This window comes from Amia ocellicauda, chromosome 5 (genome assembly GCF_036373705.1).
Source record: "Amia ocellicauda isolate fAmiCal2 chromosome 5, fAmiCal2.hap1, whole genome shotgun sequence".
Taxonomy (NCBI): Eukaryota; Metazoa; Chordata; class Actinopteri; order Amiiformes; family Amiidae; genus Amia; species Amia ocellicauda.
Genome location: NC_089854.1, coordinates 39,514,013 through 39,532,572, shown reverse-complemented (window position 1 = coordinate 39,532,572; position 18,560 = coordinate 39,514,013). Strand labels below are relative to the sequence as shown.

The 18,560-nt window shown below is 38.1% G+C and overlaps 1 protein-coding gene across 3 annotated transcripts; it reads right to left on the bottom strand.

Moving 5' to 3' along the window:
• Positions 1-10,413: 10,413 nt before the first annotated feature.
• On the bottom strand, positions 10,414-18,119 carry cav1 (caveolin 1). 3 transcript variants are annotated; one of them, XM_066705170.1, is made up of 3 exons: positions 17,973-18,119; positions 16,761-16,928; positions 10,414-12,083 (listed from the first exon to the last, which is right to left on the bottom strand). In XM_066705170.1, the coding sequence occupies exons 1-3, from the start codon at positions 17,997-17,999 to the stop codon at positions 11,742-11,744; spliced, it is 537 nt and encodes a 178-aa protein (XP_066561267.1). In that variant the 5' UTR covers positions 18,000-18,119; the 3' UTR covers positions 10,414-11,741. The 3 variants fall into 3 exon arrangements, with proteins under 3 accessions (XP_066561267.1, XP_066561266.1, XP_066561264.1); XM_066705169.1 differs by lacking the exon at positions 17,973-18,119 and adding an exon at positions 17,682-17,837; XM_066705167.1 differs by lacking the exon at positions 17,973-18,119 and adding an exon at positions 17,640-17,824.
• Between the last annotated feature and the right edge of the window lie 441 nt (positions 18,120-18,560).

Genomic DNA, 18,560 nt, shown 5'->3' with positions numbered 1-18,560 from the left:
AATAAAGGCAGGTCAGATTTACAGCCACCCTCTGTAAGACTAGCTCTCTACTCCTTTCAAAGCAGGTGGAATAGTATCAAAGCTTTTATTTATAAAAGTGCAGTCTAAAGATGGGGAAGAGGGGGCAAAGCTGCAGTTACTACAGGAGGATTGCATCTGTAAATGACCTATAAACTGTGTTGCCTTTGGAGCCTGTGCATTTGTATATCTCCATATCCAAGCAAGTGATGGTCTTTGATGTAAAGACTTCAATGGTAAAAAAGAAACCACCAAAATTGAACTTCTAGTTGTGCTTTTACTAGCCTGATGTAGTCAATGACATTTTAACTATTGTTTTTCTCTGAATTGCTACTGCAAGTGTGCCAAGTGGTAATTTGTTTTACATTGCTTAGTAATCAATGGGGTATGATGTACATGCAAACATGCATTCATTTCTAATAATCAAAGACATATGAGCATTTTTGGTTTAATTGATTATACTGCCCCCTGCTGGTCACAAGATACCTCACTAAAAATTAAGGAACTGGGTAATTGGCTGCTCCTGGGGGAAGTACACTCTGAGTAATAATGGAACACCAATAAGCATAACACAGCACTATTCTGATTAGACTTAATTAACAGGCTTAGGATCTATCTTTAGCAACTAACTAGAATTACCAGTATTATTTATCACCCGAATGTCAATAGACACCTGAATTAACTGCTGACAACGGGGAATATACCTCTGTCCTAAAGACTAGATTAATGTTTTAACCTTTAGCAGCTTTGTGCGAATTCTCTGCCCCTTTAACCTATCAGTATGCCATTTACTGGGGTATTTTGTTTCAGTGAATGACAGCAAGGAAAGCCATTTTAAGTGGCTTCTTAGACAAACGACTGGAAAGAAAAGATAGGTATCAATGATCTGATTATACAAAATATCAGTTCGGATCATTTTCCCATTTCAGATTTTATTAACTGTCTTCACAAAATTGCAGGAAGGTGTTCTACTAACAACTGGGAAACGAGACAAGGTCATACGATGGGTAGGAAATGTCAAGATGAACAAGAATTTAATATTTTATACCTGGTGAAATGTTACTCCTATCTTTCATGCCTGTAATGGATAGGAAATTAGGTGATACTTATCTGCAGATCCATATAAAAATATCGGCTTGAGAATACAAGCAAGTTTTTATATTATACTCGCTATCTCAGTGTGCACATTCTGGAGTTCATTTTAACTTCCCCCTCCCATACCTGACCACAAAACAATATATATAATAAAGGTTTCATTACAGCCTGTGTCACAATAATCTCCCCTTTTATCTGACCACTGAGGGAATCAAAATGTAGGCAATGTTAAGGGTCATATTCATATATCCATAAGCACAACCATGTCAATAAACATAACTACCATAGCACATAGCACATATAGTGAGATCTCTTTTTTTAATAATTTTTTTAAGTCTGTTCACATATCGATGAGAAGGCTATGAATACCCACATTTGTTTAACAAACTTTTTAATGGAAACTGTCAGCTTGGAGGACATTCCTCCTCATGTGATTATGAGGCGAAGTAGCAGAGGGATTTATTATGGAGAAGTGTGAAGGAAATGTTGTTTGAATTAAATAGCTGAGGTTTAACAGGCAGGAAATCTCAGGGTTTTAGCTTGAACAAAGGAGTAGCTCCTTTTATTCGTTGTGAAGTGCTTTTGGGCCAGAGGGGAATCCTGTGAGATAACATGGATTGTTCTCCAGCAGTTTCTCCCCACCTTACCCAGCCTGTCAAAACTAATACATTTTGTTGTACAAAGTGCACATTTCCATGTTTGGTAGGTAGGTAATCTATTGATGTAATATGACGAGGCAGACTTACTTAATCTAAAATGTTTTGTAGCATATCAAACTTTGTTTTATTTGTCATTTATTACTGATTTTCTTCTCATGTGAGAATTGTCAATATCATTCCATAATTCCATATCACACAGATTTATCCCTGAGGGTACACCAGTAATATTAATTAGATTCCTTAGGATTTCAATTTAGCATTTGCTCTGTCATTTAAATTTGTACCCAGTATGTGGCCTGTTGACAGATTCATGAAGGTTAATTGGGCTGATGCCTTTATTTAAAAGCAAATAAATAAGTACCTATTTTTTTTTTTTTTTACTGGAGCATTCAAAGGTACAACAACACCTCTGCTAGGTTTTTAACTTCCACCCCTATATAGGTCACAAACCCAGAGCTCTAACAGATTACTCCCTCCAAGATTTGATAAAGGGTGTGACTAAATTGCAGGATTCCCTTCTACAACTAGAGAAAACATGTTAATTTTCATCACATTCTCCTGGACAGGCTCTTTGTCTGATTGAAGCACAGAAGTTAGTCTGTGAAATTGACGCTTAGCTGATTGGAACTTTTAGGAACAGATGTGTCCCCAGGAGTAGCCGTTACCTTTGATTTGACCTCATCTTCTTTCCGCGTCTTCTTTGTTGGACAGCTGCTCATCAACCCAGAGAACAGCTGTTACTGCCCAAGCTGACTACCATAGTTACCTCATAGAGGATAAAAAAAGCACATTACCTTAATTTTCCAGGCTGTGTGTCTGGCCCGGTCCTATTAATTTGCCTGCAGCATTTTGTACAAATAAGTGAGAACATAAATCACAGGGAAACAGTGCTTGAGGAGGTACGCCAATTGCAGACAGAACACACCTTGTACAAACCCATGGATAAATGAACAATACTTTGCAAATGATGTGTTTTCAGCCATGTAGCTTCAGGTAATAAAACATAGGTGCAGACTTGGTGTTGTTCTTGTTTCATTTTGTGGGTATTTTATATAAAAAGATGTATTCATGATTTCAAACATTTCAAAGAGACCTTTTTGGAAATGTATGATGTATTATATTTATTGTAAATATTATAAAACATCTTGAAATTGAAGTGCACTTTCCTTTTTCTGATGTTTGTCATTTTGTACCCTGATATAATTACTTTCCTGGTAAAACTTTCCACTCTTTAAATTCTATCTTTCCTTTCCATATTACAGATTCAGTATATTGACAGCTCTGATTATTTACTTTCCTCATCCCTGGAGTATGAACATTGCTTTATAAGGCAACCCTTCCATGCCTTTGCCACAACACTGTGATGATACTCTCATCTCGTGAAAATCAAATATTCTGCACACTTATATTATATCTATAATATAAACTAGACTGTGATAATGAGCGTTATTATTGTAGTCCAATAATGACCTAACCAGTTTCTGTTGTTATACATGATATACATGTTATAATGAAATTTGTATTTGCAGTTTTATTTTCCACTGACTCTCCAACAAAGAAAGATACCTTTCTGATGCTCTTGACACAACAGTGTAAGGGATTCTTTCACTGGGAACAAGAAAGCATGTCTGTGTCAGTATAATTGGTTTGGACTGGCCTAGAACTTCTTAAACAATCTCACTTCAATGGATCTACAATTACAGAGCATGTGTGCTGGACAACTGGACCCTCTGACAGCCACAGATGGATGCCTCTCAGTTTTGATGCTATTCAAAAGCCTAGTGATATTTTAAGTACTATGAAGGCATTTATCCAGAATAAAATTAAAGAAAAAAAATAGAAAAAAAAACATTTTCAAAAGACAATAAAAGAAAGATACTTGGACAAACACAAGAAAGGATGATATAAGACAACAATAAAGTCAAGTCCAAATCCACAGGGTTCTCTTACCCTCCCAGTGCACACACACACACACACACACACATCCTCACAGGCTGTACTAGAAACTGTGCTATGCAAGAAAGACACAGTATTAAAAAGCTTGTAATATGTATGAACAAAAAGACAGACCCTCCATCCTATTGAATGCATTGTGAGCAGCCACCTCTGGTATTGTGTCCATTGACAGAAAACCTTTGCTAATATGTACTGTGTTTACAGCAACAGAAGAACTGTTGAAAATAAAATAGGATAGGGATAGGCTCTGAACATTCAAAAGGTGGGGCGAAATTTACCCGTTTTGTTTTAGAAAAGGAGATTACTGTTTGCTGTGATATCCCTGTCAAATATAATAGAGTGCGGTGGGACTGAGTTTGTAATTACCCAGAAGATGGCGCCAATCATCAAGTTTAACAGGCGAGAGAAGTGCCACAGGAAGCCAGATTTGACTTGATAAACTCGCAATCTGTGCCTTTAAAGGGACATGTATTTGAATGAGGAGATGATTAAAGCCAGAGATATAAATATAAATGAATGATACTGTACGTTGATTGCTGTAATTGCTGACCTTTAGTATTTGAGTATTATTTTTATGTTTGATATGTCATGAAGCTGTGAACTGGAGGGTTCTCAATTTGGAGTAAAAGGTTCATTGAAGTATGCAGGGTATTACAGAAGGCATCTCCTTGTTCCATGTACTCTATCTATTTACATGTAACATTTCAACAGCCAGTGTAGTCTCTACTTTGCTGAGCCTCTTTCATATGGGGGGCCAAACAGGCCATAATATATCGGTTTGCGTGTGTACTATGTTGGTTTGTGTGCATATTGGTTTGTGTATGTGTGTGCGTGTGTAACATATCGGTTGTTCACATGACTCAGGTGGGCGGAGCAGGACTAGGGACGAAGAGAAACCCAGGTGGAAGCAGCAGTGACTTAACTGAAAGACTTAACCATATCATCTGAGCAAAACATTACATATGACTTTGTATGTATTGATCACACCGTGTCCATGGCTGACACTTATAGGGGGCTGTTTGTGTCATACATAATTCTGTGCACACAATAGGGCTCCATTTTTACCTCTGAAGGTTCGGAACAGATTACCGAACGAAGGTTCTTTAGCTTCATTGGTGATAATTTGCATAATTTAACTATGACGTCACAATAGCTACTAGTGTATAGTCGTCAGGGCTGATCAGCTGACAGAGTAAAAACACAAACTCGAGCGAATGAGTCCTGTACACTGTGAGAAACGTTCGATTTCGCCAGCTGTAGCTCAGGCCAGGAAGCCCCTACATCGTTTGAAAGCTCCCGGTCTATAATTTATCTAGTCTCTAGTGTATTTTGTAGTTTTGATAAACTAAATTTCTACAATGATCTGAAAATTAGTGTAAAGTGTTAAGTTTAATTAATTAGTATGCATTTTTATATCAAAAATAAATGCATTTTTGACATCAACAATTCAATTTCTGATATGAAAAATACAATTGATACCAAGAATACAATATTTGATATCAACAATTGGCAGTTAATTCTTTATCTGCAATTGTATTTCTGATATCAGCAATTATGGATTAAAAGTCACAACAACTTACCATACATTCATACTTAAAAAGTAATCTGTAATGTATTGCTCAGATGACATGGTTAGGTCACTCAGTAATGACGTGTTGCTTGAGGACAAAGCTTGCACTGCTGATTCCACCTTGGTTTCCCTTCGTCCCTAGTCCTGCCCCACTTGAGTCACGAAAACAACTAACACACACAAACCAATATAGTATAGTTTATTCCAGGTCTGAAGGGAATGTCCTACTGAGATACTGAGGTACTGAACCTTTTCACCCTGGAACAGATGAGACTACGTGGGGACTTGATTCAAGTCTTCAAAATCATGAAAGGCATCGACCACATCAAACCAGAGGAGCTTTTCCAGATCAGCAGGGACACACGCACCCGGGGATACAAATGGAAATTGGCCTTCAAGGCATTCAAGATGGAAAACAGGAGACACTTCCTCACAGAGAGTTGTCACAATCTGAACAAACTCCCCAGCGATGTGGTTGAAGCTGAAAATTTGGGAACATTAGAAAATAGACTGGATAGGATCCTTGGATCACTTAGTTATTGATGGACACCAAACGAGCACGATGGGTCGAATGGCCTCCTCTCGTTTGTAAATTTTCTTATGTATGCATGTGAAGTTGTGAACCAATATAGTATGCAAGCAATCCAATGTATTATGGCCTGTTTGGCCCCCCATAATTTAAATTATTTGACTGAATATCCTTGAAGTGGAGCAGTATAATTGAGACTAATACACACAACACACAATGCTCACAAAAGCAACAAAAGAGCCCTCCTATTAGTATTATTTTCATATTACCTCTATAAAACTCTTTCTTAAACTCATCACTCTGATCACAGTATTGATGATTGATTCATTTATTAACTGTTTACACTCAAAGCATTTTAAAGGTACAGTAGTAATCCGTCTGTTTAGTTGTAAACACCTGCAGCGGTCTTTTAAATTAAATTAACTTTCTGAAGTATAAAATAGTGGCAAATTCTGTGTATAAACTTTGCCCCTAACCTCTTCAGATTGAAACCAGTTCCTTTTATTGACAAGGTGTCAATTTCACTCGCTTCAAATGCGATGCCTGTTTTATTAAAAAAATTAAAATAATAATTATATATATATATATATATTGCACAGGAGTCTGGAAGGAAGTCTTTCAAAGAGATTGCATGTTGTAGCTTCTTATTTGACAAACAAAGAGGGTTTTAAAGAATTATTCTGTTTCCTGTAGGATATCCTCATGGCATTGCCTGCCCCTGATTGCTCTAAATTCATCATATCTTGACTTTTGGTATCTCCCAATAAAGACAATAAAGAATAAAGTTACTGCCGATAGCGCAGTGGTAACTAGCTGTAATTATAAGCTCCTGCAGAGGGACTTTATAGGCTGGGTGAGCAGAGATAGCGGGTCCATGTTAATCAGATCCTCTGATTCATGTGGCAGATGAACTTTAAGCATTCTGGGATAGCAGTGTGGAAAACAGTACACAGCTTTTGGCAGTCTCTTTTCACCCCTCCTGTAGAAGTACTGAAGATATATTTCAGTTCCAGAATTTGACTCCAAAATCATGAAGAAAAATAATTGGAGATTCTAAAGTGGATTTCAATGTGTGTCTCTTGATTTGGTATTTGAAGTCTGACAGGCAGGGAAACTACTGAATACGACTACCTTTTTTGGGGAAAGAAATACTATTAATAAAATGTCTCTGGTGTTTTCATATCCATGTTGCTTTTTAAACAATGCGCGGTGGGGCACAATGTTGACTCATATAGCACAATAGCAGATGTAGTCAGTACAATTCTGATGACTGTTACTTCAGCTGCATGTTGAGCGACAGTCACAACAAAACATCCAGACGGGCACCAGGGATAGGCAACTCCATCAATTCCTACATTTGTGGAATTCACTTGGACTTGATTTAGAATTGACTTTGAACTTTTAAATATCTAAGTGAGTGTTCTTTAGTACAGACAGAATAATATAGACTTCTAAATATATACATACACACTCTCAAAATTATTTCTATATAATTCCACCCAAAAAAATTCCATCTTGAATCAAATTCCCTATTCCCTAGTAATAGTATTGCTGAATTACATTAGTCCTATCCTTCATGTGATCTAACATTGCCTCTAACATTTACTTTCCCTCATTACAGATAAACATGCGATACAAACAAAGTTACAACATGAAAAGTGAAACTAGAATTTAAAATATCTGAAGATCCTTTGTCTGCATTTGACAGTAGTAGTTGTTTCATGATATATCATTGGATATGTATTGTATGGCAGTGTGCAGGTTAATGTTGGTGATAGTTTGCACTCGAAGTTGTAGTAAAATGTAGGTTAGAAGTAGTATGCATCAGCAATAGTATTACATATTAAGCAGGTTAGTAACTGTAGTATAATAGCAGGTAGTTTACCGATTACTATGAAAACCACTACTTACAGCAAGGTAGCCCAAGTGCTGCGGCGGAGGTATTTATATTTAAGAAACCATTACATGTAAGAGTGATCTGGTGAAGTTTGACAATGCAATAAAGCCAATCAACTGGGACGAACTCCTGTCAGGGGAGAGTGTAGAATTCAACATCAGTGTGTTGAAAACGATTAAAAACTCACTAGTAACATTTACCAGGAAAGTAAAAGGCAGCAAGGTCAAAAGGACAGCCTGTCATGGTTGAACTCAGATTTATGGAAGCTAATGAGGGAGCGACACTTTGCACTAAAAAAGGCAATGAAGTCCGAAGTAGAGTACGATAAACAAATATTTACATTGCTAAGGAATAAGGTTGTTGCGGAGTTGAGGAAAGCTAAGGTTAACTTTTTCATTAATATTATTAGTGAGACCAAGGGCAGTGCTAAACTGATATGGGAACAGATGAAGAAGCTTGCAGGGAAAGAGCATAAAGCAGGAAAACAGCTAGAACTGAACCTGAATGGTAATCTGACACAAGACCCAGCTAAATTAGCAGAGGCCTCTAACAACTATTTAATTGACTCTTTTGCCAGTGTCGCACAGATTTTTTTTTCTAGTCATCGAGATCTTGTCCCAATTGATGTAAATAGAGCGACTTTCAAACTAACTGTGAATGCAAGGTACTAGATATCATCAGTTCACTTAAATTATCAAAAGCTAAAGATGTTTATGGGATGGACTCTTTTTATGCTTAAAACCCATAAAGAGATCACTAAGGTCATCAACAGTTTTATCCCAAGGGATTTTCCCAAGTGTCTGGACGTCTATAGTGACACCCATTTTTAAAACTAGTGACTCCATAGATGTTTGCAATTACCGATCCGTCTGGGTCCATACTTGGGCCTCTTCAGTTCAGTTTATGTCTTGGTTTTAAAAATCCTACATGGACTGGCTCCACCTCCACTTGGGGCCTTCATAACACAGAAGTCACACAAAAATCAAACAACCAGAGATGTATCTAGAGGGGATTGCGTCATACCACTCAGAAAAAGGGCATTTTGTCTTCTCTGTCAGAGACTCTAAGCAATGGAATACCTTACCAGTCACCATAAGAGATCTCGCCAGCTTCCAGTCATTCAAAAAACAGTTGAAATTTTGGCTCATTGAGAACCAAGCATGTGAACACTAACAGCAGCACACTAACAACCATTTTCCATTCAGCTGTGTAGTCATTCGTACCATATCTTGTCCACGGTAATGTCTCTGTAATATAATTGGTCTCGGTCTAGTGTCATAATACTGTCCTAAGTTTGGTTTGAGGTTTAATGTTATGTCATTGTTTGTGTGTTTGTTTTTCAACTTTGTTATGATTAGTAATTCAGTGTATGAATATTTGATCACAGATACCTGCCTTTTTTTAAACTGGTGAGGGTCAACGTATGAAAATTTACATTTATTTCAATGTTGATTAATGTGTACTGTCCCTGTGAAATAAATAAACCAAAATAAAAAATAAAGTGTAATGTGGTCTAGTATGGTAAACATGTGGTGGTAAAGTATAGTTTACCATGGTAAAATGTGGTAGTATATGGTAATATGTAGCATGGTAAAACATTTTGGTAAAATTGGGTACAAAATGTGATACAATAATGTTAAAAATATGGTAAAATCCTGGTAAAACCAATGGTAAAAATGTGCTAGAATCATAGTTAAAATGTACCATTTCAACTTCATCAGTAACATGGCCTGTTGAATACTAGTATTGTTTTGCTTTTGCAAGGAACGCAAGGTGTGAACATTGACACTGTAAATGTATGCAAAGTATTTAAACCCTGATTTGTTTACATTACGTAGTACTTTATATGGCTAAACACAGCACAGTAACGATAAAAATATTTACTTTAGTGTTTCCTAATGGTTCAACTCCTGACATCTCAGTTTTTCTAGCCACTCTCAATGCTGAATAAATGGCAACGATATTCCCATTGTTTGGAGATACAGTTCATCAGTGGGACACAAAGCAGAAACCCAGGAAATCTGAGCAAAGAGCTTCTCATTGTATGTGGTGGATGGATGTGGTTTCACTTTCAGTGCAGAAACTGCCACCTGCTGGCTGTATGTTAAAAAGCAAAAGCATGTCTAGGATACAAAAAGAAGGATTAGCCTCAGGCTTGGGAGGTTATACACAAAAAGGTAAACAGCAACTTAACTGGTGAACTGAAAAGAAAAATCTAAAGAACAACAAGAACAGAACAACAACAAAAAAACATCTACTGGACTTCATTACATTTAGTCATCTTTTAGAACTATATGTAGGAACAAAATTTAGTATACCTAGGACAAACAAAATGCTATTGACAACTTTTACATGTTAAATACTCAGTATAGCATAAAACATTCCTGTTTTGCTGTCAAGACTCAACCTGCCTGTTCTATAAATATTCCCAGTTTATCCTTATTCTTTTCACTTTCCTTTTCTGTGTAAACTGAATATACACACACTCACATCAATCAAATTACTCACTTTAGAAAGGCCAATGTTAAAAGAAACATTAGTACACCATTTCATCAATTTCATGTGACATTGCTGTACATATTTAAGATGTGTGTGCCTATTACTTATTTTACAAAACAATATTTGCTATTTTTACAGTCATTATGAAAACAACCTCGACAACAAAAAAACACCAAAGCCAACAAAACCATGGGTTTGTTATTAATTTATTTATATTTGTAATGTGTTCAGCATGATATAAGATTTTACAGTAAAAGCAGGGAAAGGAAAATTGCATTATATATCAAAAATATTAACTTTCTATGTGAAAAATGCTTTCAAACAACGTGTTATAGAGCAGAGACAGCAGTTAGTCAACCATGACCATGTCAAATTGAGCTTGCATCACCAGTATAAAATATTGTTGTCCTGTTAGATGGTTCAGAATGCAAAATTTCAATTCCTTTACATGTACAGATTCTCTGTGCCAGTGTGTATCTTAGAGTAAATTGGGAAGTCATGAAAACTGGAGACTGTGGGATATTTAAAAATATTACATATTATAGATACAATGAATAACTTCAGGGTGTTTTAGCTCATTCATACATATTAGAAGGCTGGAGAAACTGAAACAAACTCGAAGTTATTAAATACAATTCATTTGCCTAGTATGATTTTCGTGGAAACAACAAAAATAAAATGCATTCCATTCCATAAATTCAGCATTTCATTGTACTGTGTTCATATATTCTAATACCTAGCTATGGGTATACAGTTCAAGGGTAATTTGTGGGAAAACAACAATAACAAAAAACAATCATTGTCACATAATTGCTTATGCTGTAAACTATGCCTGGTAGTTATCATAAAGCTGTTTAAAATGTTCTTGGAGTCAAAAATGTGAAATGCATGATGTGCAAGTTTCATCCAGCGTCCGGTGACATTCTGTTGGCTATGTGTCTGTTTATTAAAACCACCATGAATAAAAACAACAGCATGCAGCACACCAGCCAGCAGGATGGCAAAAAGAACAAGGAAAAGAAAAACAAAAGTTCTCCTCAAAGCTGCCAATCTGAAAGATCACAATGCTGTGGTGGCATAATCCACAGGCATCAGCACCAACAGTCGCCTGCCTAGTGTCGCACGCTAAAGGAGCTCTTCCTCTAAATACACCTCTGGACATCTGACAGAACTAAATGAACGGTATTGTACACATTCAGAGAACGATGGAATGAGAGAGTTAAAAAAAAATAATAATATACTGAGCAGTCTCCAAAGGCAAGCTACCAAAAAAGGAGAGCACTCATTCCTGCAGACATAAACAACAGGGTAAAAATCTACGCAAGCCAGGCATTTTATTTGTATATTTTTTCATTTCTTTTCCTGTGCCAGTGTTCAAAAGAATGGTTGCTGGAGAGCAACTGTGAGCTTGTAGGAGGCAGCAGGGTGCTGGAGCCTTACTAGCTTGGGAGCCTTGGCTCGAAGTGTCCTCTTTATTGTTAAATATTATATATCTATATAGATACATAGATATATAAATTAAATCTCTTTGGTGATAGAAATCTTGACGCTGCTGAAGACTTTCCCCATGGCTTCGAATAGCGGGTCGCAGAATGTGTGGATGCAGATGGAATAGACTCGGCTGATGCACTGGATCTCGATCAGGTAGCTCTTGACGCAGGGCACCACGGCCCATATGTGGATGAAGGAAAGGATGGCGAAGTATATTCCCCAGATAAGAGCCAGTGGGATGCCCACTAGCATGGTGAGGAGGCGGTAGCACCAGTACTTGGTCACAGTGAAGGTGGTAAAGCTGGCTTTCCACACACCATCAAAGCTGTAGGTCCCCTCGGGTTCCGCGATCACATCCTCGAAGTCCACCTACGTACACAGAGAGAGGTGGGGGTGTTGAGAAGCCAAAGACTTGTTACGACACCACAAAACAGGGGGGCACACGTATGGTCCTGGTATTTAGATTTTATCCCATCCGAGAAGTAGATGTACCATGAGTCTGATTTTCCAAAGCTGGCAAATGATTAGCTTATGACCAGCAGTTTAATTTGATTTATTAGATTTTTTTATTTTTTTCTAAATTAAGATAATTAATGCGGGAGGGGCATCCATTTTGTAAGTACACACGTTATCAATATGTTACAGTAACTCTACTAAACATATGTACTGCCCCCACTAATAAATCCTATATGTACTTGGCATGTCATAATACCACAGAAGGCGTCGCCTATTAACATTCCCTTTATCTGCATGACATCTTAAATTCGGCTGCATTTACACTATCTTCAGGAGTGAAGATGGCAGTGACTGTTTAGACCACCCTAAACTGGTTTATAATCATTCCAGATACCCTGTATAAACCCACCAAAAGAGACAAACTATAGTAGAATTTTTTTTTAAGTAAACTGTCTCTACAAGAGAACAATGCATGTTATACACCTTTTATCAGTTATATTTGTAGTTTATTGTACAGGAACATCCATACAATGCTAAGCAATGAATTGAGTACACAAACCACACTCTTTAAAGTCAATATTGAATCTTTCCGGCACAAGCATTTTGACATTGCATCAGCATTTGCCTTCGTCCTTCTATTATATGGGAATTTTGCACACATCAATACGAAGAAGACAGGGAAGGGAAGGCTAAGAGGTCAGACTAAAGCACAACAATCCCCTCAAAGTAAGCCAAAAAGCAGATTGACTGGAGGGATTTGTCTGTGCTGTACCTGCACTCAGTAAAAATGTGTCCAGATTAACATGCTCTTCAACCAGTTATTGAAGAGACCTATAAACCTGGGTGTGCTCTCTGTCCCTGGGTGGGTACTTCAGCTAAATTTGAGCTCACACTGTTTGTTTCATAGTCTGCACTAATACAAAATGGCAGTTGCAAGACAAGGCCAGTTTTTTTTAATTGGTTTAAAGAGTCCCAGAGCTCCTGCTCAATGCAGTAACAGATAACTAGGCCTTAAGGCAGCTCTTTTCTCCCTTTTCACACAAACTGACTGTGGCTGGAGTTAGTCATACCTCTGCTGTAACCAACACATCCTACAGGTACATTATTAATGATAATGATTAATTTAACTGGCAGTAATTTAAATTCTTTCTACTACTGGGAAATACCACTGCTGTCCTACCACCTGGATAATTTATTCTTCTTATTCACTTATCCATAACATTTAATTAACCAAACCCCACAGTTTTTAACTTGCCCTTGGATTGCTGTGGAAGCTGTGCTTTCCTAAAGCATTAACTTAAACAAACACAGTTTTTTGGTAGATTACACATGAAATGAGACTGAAATTGACTTTGGTGATTTTTATATCAACTTTCCCTTACACATTCTAGAACTGGAAAATGACAAAATTACAGAAATTAACTTGCAAGAATACAAGCTTCAAAGACAACAAAAACTGTGTATGTGTATATAATATGTACATATATATTTGATGTATGTATGTGTGTACTTATTCATATATAGACATTTAAACAGTAGCTATATTCATATGAAGTAACTGCAATATTTCAGCCTTAATGATACCATTACAGAGCCAAAAACGAGTCACTTATCCATTTGTATTTTTCTGACACCTTTCACCCTGCCTCCAAACAAAACTCTGCTTGGGGTGCTGTTATGCGTATCAATTCTAGCTAACTTTTTCAGGCCCCGTGTCCTTCTGGCCCTCTAGCTGTCGCGTGCCCCTTGCATTGTGCTGCCTCTCTTGTGTTTCCGGATGGACTGCAGACTCTTCTTCCACTCACATTCTTCACATCACCACTGTCTCTCATCTATGGAGTCCTACGACTAAATATCTCCATTAAAAAAGGATCTGGATCCCCCCCCATAAAGGAAATTTTATTTATTCTTTCTTGACTGCATTGGTGACATTTTTATTTCTAGCAACATGACACTTGCCTGCCTTCCCCTTCATTCCATGACATACAGTTTGTGTCCATATGTATTTCCCATCATGCAATTCAGTAACAATGCCAGTGGTGTTGCTCAAGAGCTGTTGTCTGCCCTTGACATTTCTGTTTGCCTTAGTTTTCTGTTTGCTTTTGTACTTGTACTCAAATTACTATCCTGTTTCTTTGGCTGTAACTTTCATGTGATAAGATTACTTCCTGCATGTAAGCTGCATAGCCCTTGGTTCCTCTCACCATTTTAAGGCAAAACTATATTCTGAAAATAGTAACTCAGACTAACTTGAGTCCCATTATTCTGCCTAATTTCCTTAAAGAATTGATACAGTATTTTTAAAATGTGTTAAGCGGTTCTTTCAACCCTTTTAGCAGAGAATTCTTAAAACTCACTTGGTTAACTTGTTCCATCCGTCACATTCCAATTTCTAGTGAATACAGGCATTTCCCAAGTCATCTGCATGCATTATGTCATACTAATATGAAACACGTGGTTGACTTTCATGCAAGAACTAAAAGACATAAGAAATGTGCAAACAACAGATCATTCTGTCATGGAAAATTGTTTACAAGTGTAGTTACCACATGAATTCATATCCTCCCCCGCTGCCGAAACAACACATCGACTATATTTCATATTGTATTTTATTTGGGTTATATCTGTATAATAATTTGTGTTGCCCCAGCTTTCACTACCTATGAAATGCAAGTTTAGAAGTCAGAGAAGTCCTACTCAGCTCTCTGATTGTGTGGCTAAAAAGCAGACAGGAAGCCAAGTCTTATACAGAGCATGCGTTAGCTGTCCCTGACCACTGCCTGCAAAAACTGGCCCAGTATTTCCATCGCCTGGGACTCCAACATACAGATGATGTGCCAAGAGTGAACTGCAATTACACAGAAAAGCATTGCTGATCTCATTCCCACTCTGCACAAGCACGCTGCTGTATTGGCTCAAGCAAAGTCCAACACCACAAAGTATTAACGTTTGTATTAACAATATATTAGTGTATGTGGCTCCAACATAAACAGGTGTTCTCTACAAATAAGGGATTATTGAAACCTTGTTCTAGTGTATAGAAAAATAGTTATGTGTGTTTTTTATTTATATTTATGACATTTATATAGTGTTATGAAGATTCTAGATTATTTTAAATGATGAAAATACACACTGAATTAAATAAACTAGGCTGCCCTTTATTGTTTCAAGTTCTTCGCCCAAATTACAGGTTGGGTAATCTTTAAATATACATCTGCAAAACAAATACAGAAGTGTTTCCTTACTCCTACAGCTGAAGCCAACCTAATCTTGAAGTTTAAATATGAAATAGACTGACATATGACTTGCAGTGCCTGTTGAAACTCAGACTTGACTAACTTGTCCCTGGTTTATAAATTCTCTTTCATCATTTCACTTGCATTCACTTTAGAAGGAACATGTCGGTTGTTGCATTATTTATTTTTTTCCATGACAGACTCAAATAAAATATACACTTACTGTAGTTATATAAAATATAAAACAAAATAATAGTGAACTGCGCTTAGCCCCATTTCTGTAGTGTTTGTATTCTTCACCTGGGTGTGTCACTTAGGAAATATTCAAGAACAGTCAACTTATTGTTGAAAGGAAAAGGAAACATCTGATTACATTTGTAATGCAGAAAAAAAAGGCTTCCAAATAAATAATAATGTGATATTCACCGGATGTCAAAATAGGCATTTTTCCATTGTGTGCCTTCAATTGCAAATACTCAACTAATTTGCAATCCGTAAAACCCCAGGCTGTTGGACTGCTGCCGACGTCACAGCAATCAAATCCTGAAGCCTATAGACTGCGGCTTTACTCTCGATTAACCCTTACTTCTCCGAATGCAGCTCACAACGCATCTTCACATTTTCACACGGGCCAAAGTGAATATAAATATAGCCATCCAATATATATATATATATATATATTACAGCGTGATAGAATGGAAATGTGTAAATCAAGGTGGTCGTCGTTGTATTGCAAAATGACTGCATTGTCACCGGGATGCTCGGACGCGCTGCGCGGTGGAGCGTCTTTTCACTGCGTTGCTTACAGCGCACTTTTATACTCCGCTGCTGAATAGCGCATTAGTTCATGGGCGATTTGCATCCTCTTTTCTATCATTTCTTTCTCACTGACAACTGACTAGCAGCAGAGATGCGCACTGACAACCCGTTTTGATTGACAGCTCGTATGCAACAAGCTAATAAAAGATGTTGTCAAGATGAATGTCTGATCTCAAAGGCAACCTGTTGATGGACTAGTCGAGCTGCATACGTATTGGAAAGAACAGAAAAATCAACCTACTGAACACATCCGCCTAGAAAAGCGCACCTAGGAATAAATGCCATCGTCACATGCTGGCTGTGCAATGAAACTGAAGTGCAGAAGAGCTCACAAACTATCCTACCAGTTCAATCCGGCACGTTTTATTACATTAAACACACTCACACTGCAGCACGGCTGGTTTCAAACACAATTCAACCACGACTATGAAATAACCCCTATAATACATATTTCATTAAACACGTTGACAGATGTCGGAATGCATACGAAGAAACACGCAAAGCTGAAGCTGAAAACACGATTCATCCCACCCACCTTCACAACATCGTCATTCAAGTGTTTGGGGTCCCGGTTTACCAAGTCGATTTCCTTGGTGTGGACATCATGCATTGCCTTTTCGTTCATACTGTCGTTATCCATGTCCTTGTTGTTCGGTTTGTAGATATTTCCTTGTTTCCTGATGAAGGGCGACTGCAGAAATCCCTGTAAATCCCGGTGCACGAAGAGGAGAGGAAAGGAAACACAGAAAGAGGTGTATGAGCGGACAGCTGGCAGACCGGAGCAATAGTTTGCAGCTTGTCCCAGGCTGGGATGGTTTTAAATGAATAAAGGGGCAGCACCACACCCCTCTGGTCTACCCTTCCCCGGCTCTCGCCACAAGGGGTCCTCAACCAGCACTGCAGGCAATAGAAACCTGCACCCGTTTGCATGCCCACGAAGCAAACCTGATTCAAAGTAACAACCTTTGATTTCAACAAATCACTTTTTTTCCCCCCTCTATCTGAAATATGTCGCACATGCGTTTTTGGCACTCTTGGGTGACGGGTGTGTGTTGTTGGGTTAGGTGCGTACCTGACGTAATGATTAAAAAACTGTTTTAGCGAAATGTACGAAATAACAGATACAAATGTGACACTTTCACTATAAGTCAATAGGTCAGCAACTGCATAGCATAAATCTATAGCAAGCACAGTAACAGTAACAGTAAAGTAGCCACTATGAATTCATTTGCAAAGAATAAACCAGGGCTGCATGCTCCGAGCCCCAAAGGTCAAAAAACGTTTAGATGACCTAAACGGAAGTCTGTTCATATCTAAAAACCCAATTCTCTATAAGAAATGCATCAGGTGTATCATCTGACGAAGGCAAGAGCACTTCTCGGATGCGAGTCTACTTCGTCTCCTGGAAGCGCACTTGTGCGACTCGAACCCCGGCTGCGGCACAAAGCGAGCAAACCTCCGATTCCTCGTCCTTGATCCCTCCAGTCATGCTGTCCAAGGCTCAGCCTGCAATGCGACCTGGTTAGGGGTGCGAGGCACTCTTACAATCACTTTTTAGGAAGCAAGACCGCCACACACACACACACACACACACACACAAAAAGCAAGGAAAGAAAAAAAAAAGAAAAAAAAAGGCGTGGGGCTGAGTAACCTGGCAGCACTCCAGTTCTAGTGCTGTGCAGTCTGGACGACAGCAGAGAAAAGCACATTGTACAGACGGCCAGACGCAGGATGCTCAGCTCTGTACCTCATAGACACCAACTGCAAACGCCATCAGGATCCTGTCACTCACCAGCGCCGCATATAAACCACTACGTGAGATTCACGAAACTGAGCTGCCGTGCCCTCGATTGGTGTCTGTAACACAGTGTGATCAGAGGTTCACATGTTAATAAACCTCTTGCACTTCGACCTCGCTGTGTATCAAGTGTTTTCTTTTCTTTTCTTTCCTTGTTGCTCCACTGGTGCGGCCACTTTTACCTTTGTCCTCTTTCTCTTTTCTCTAACATGCCTGAAAAGTGGTTGCTACCCAAATGTGCCCCATGTTTTCCTGCTTACATCGATTGACGTCTTTTAATCATCACCAGATGATCTGATATCAGATGATCAGGATCGCAATAAATTCGATTGTGTTTAATTGCAGTGAGGCGTATCAATGTGAGACAGCTTGTTGTTTCTTTCATTTTCATTGGTTGTGGATGGTAAATGTAGCTAACAATCCTGGGCTATGTTAAAATAACCCTAGATGTTTAAATATGACGTGTGAGTTTGAATCAAATAATGCAATACACAGTCACTGATGATACAATGCATAGGACTTTTATTATACCTTTGT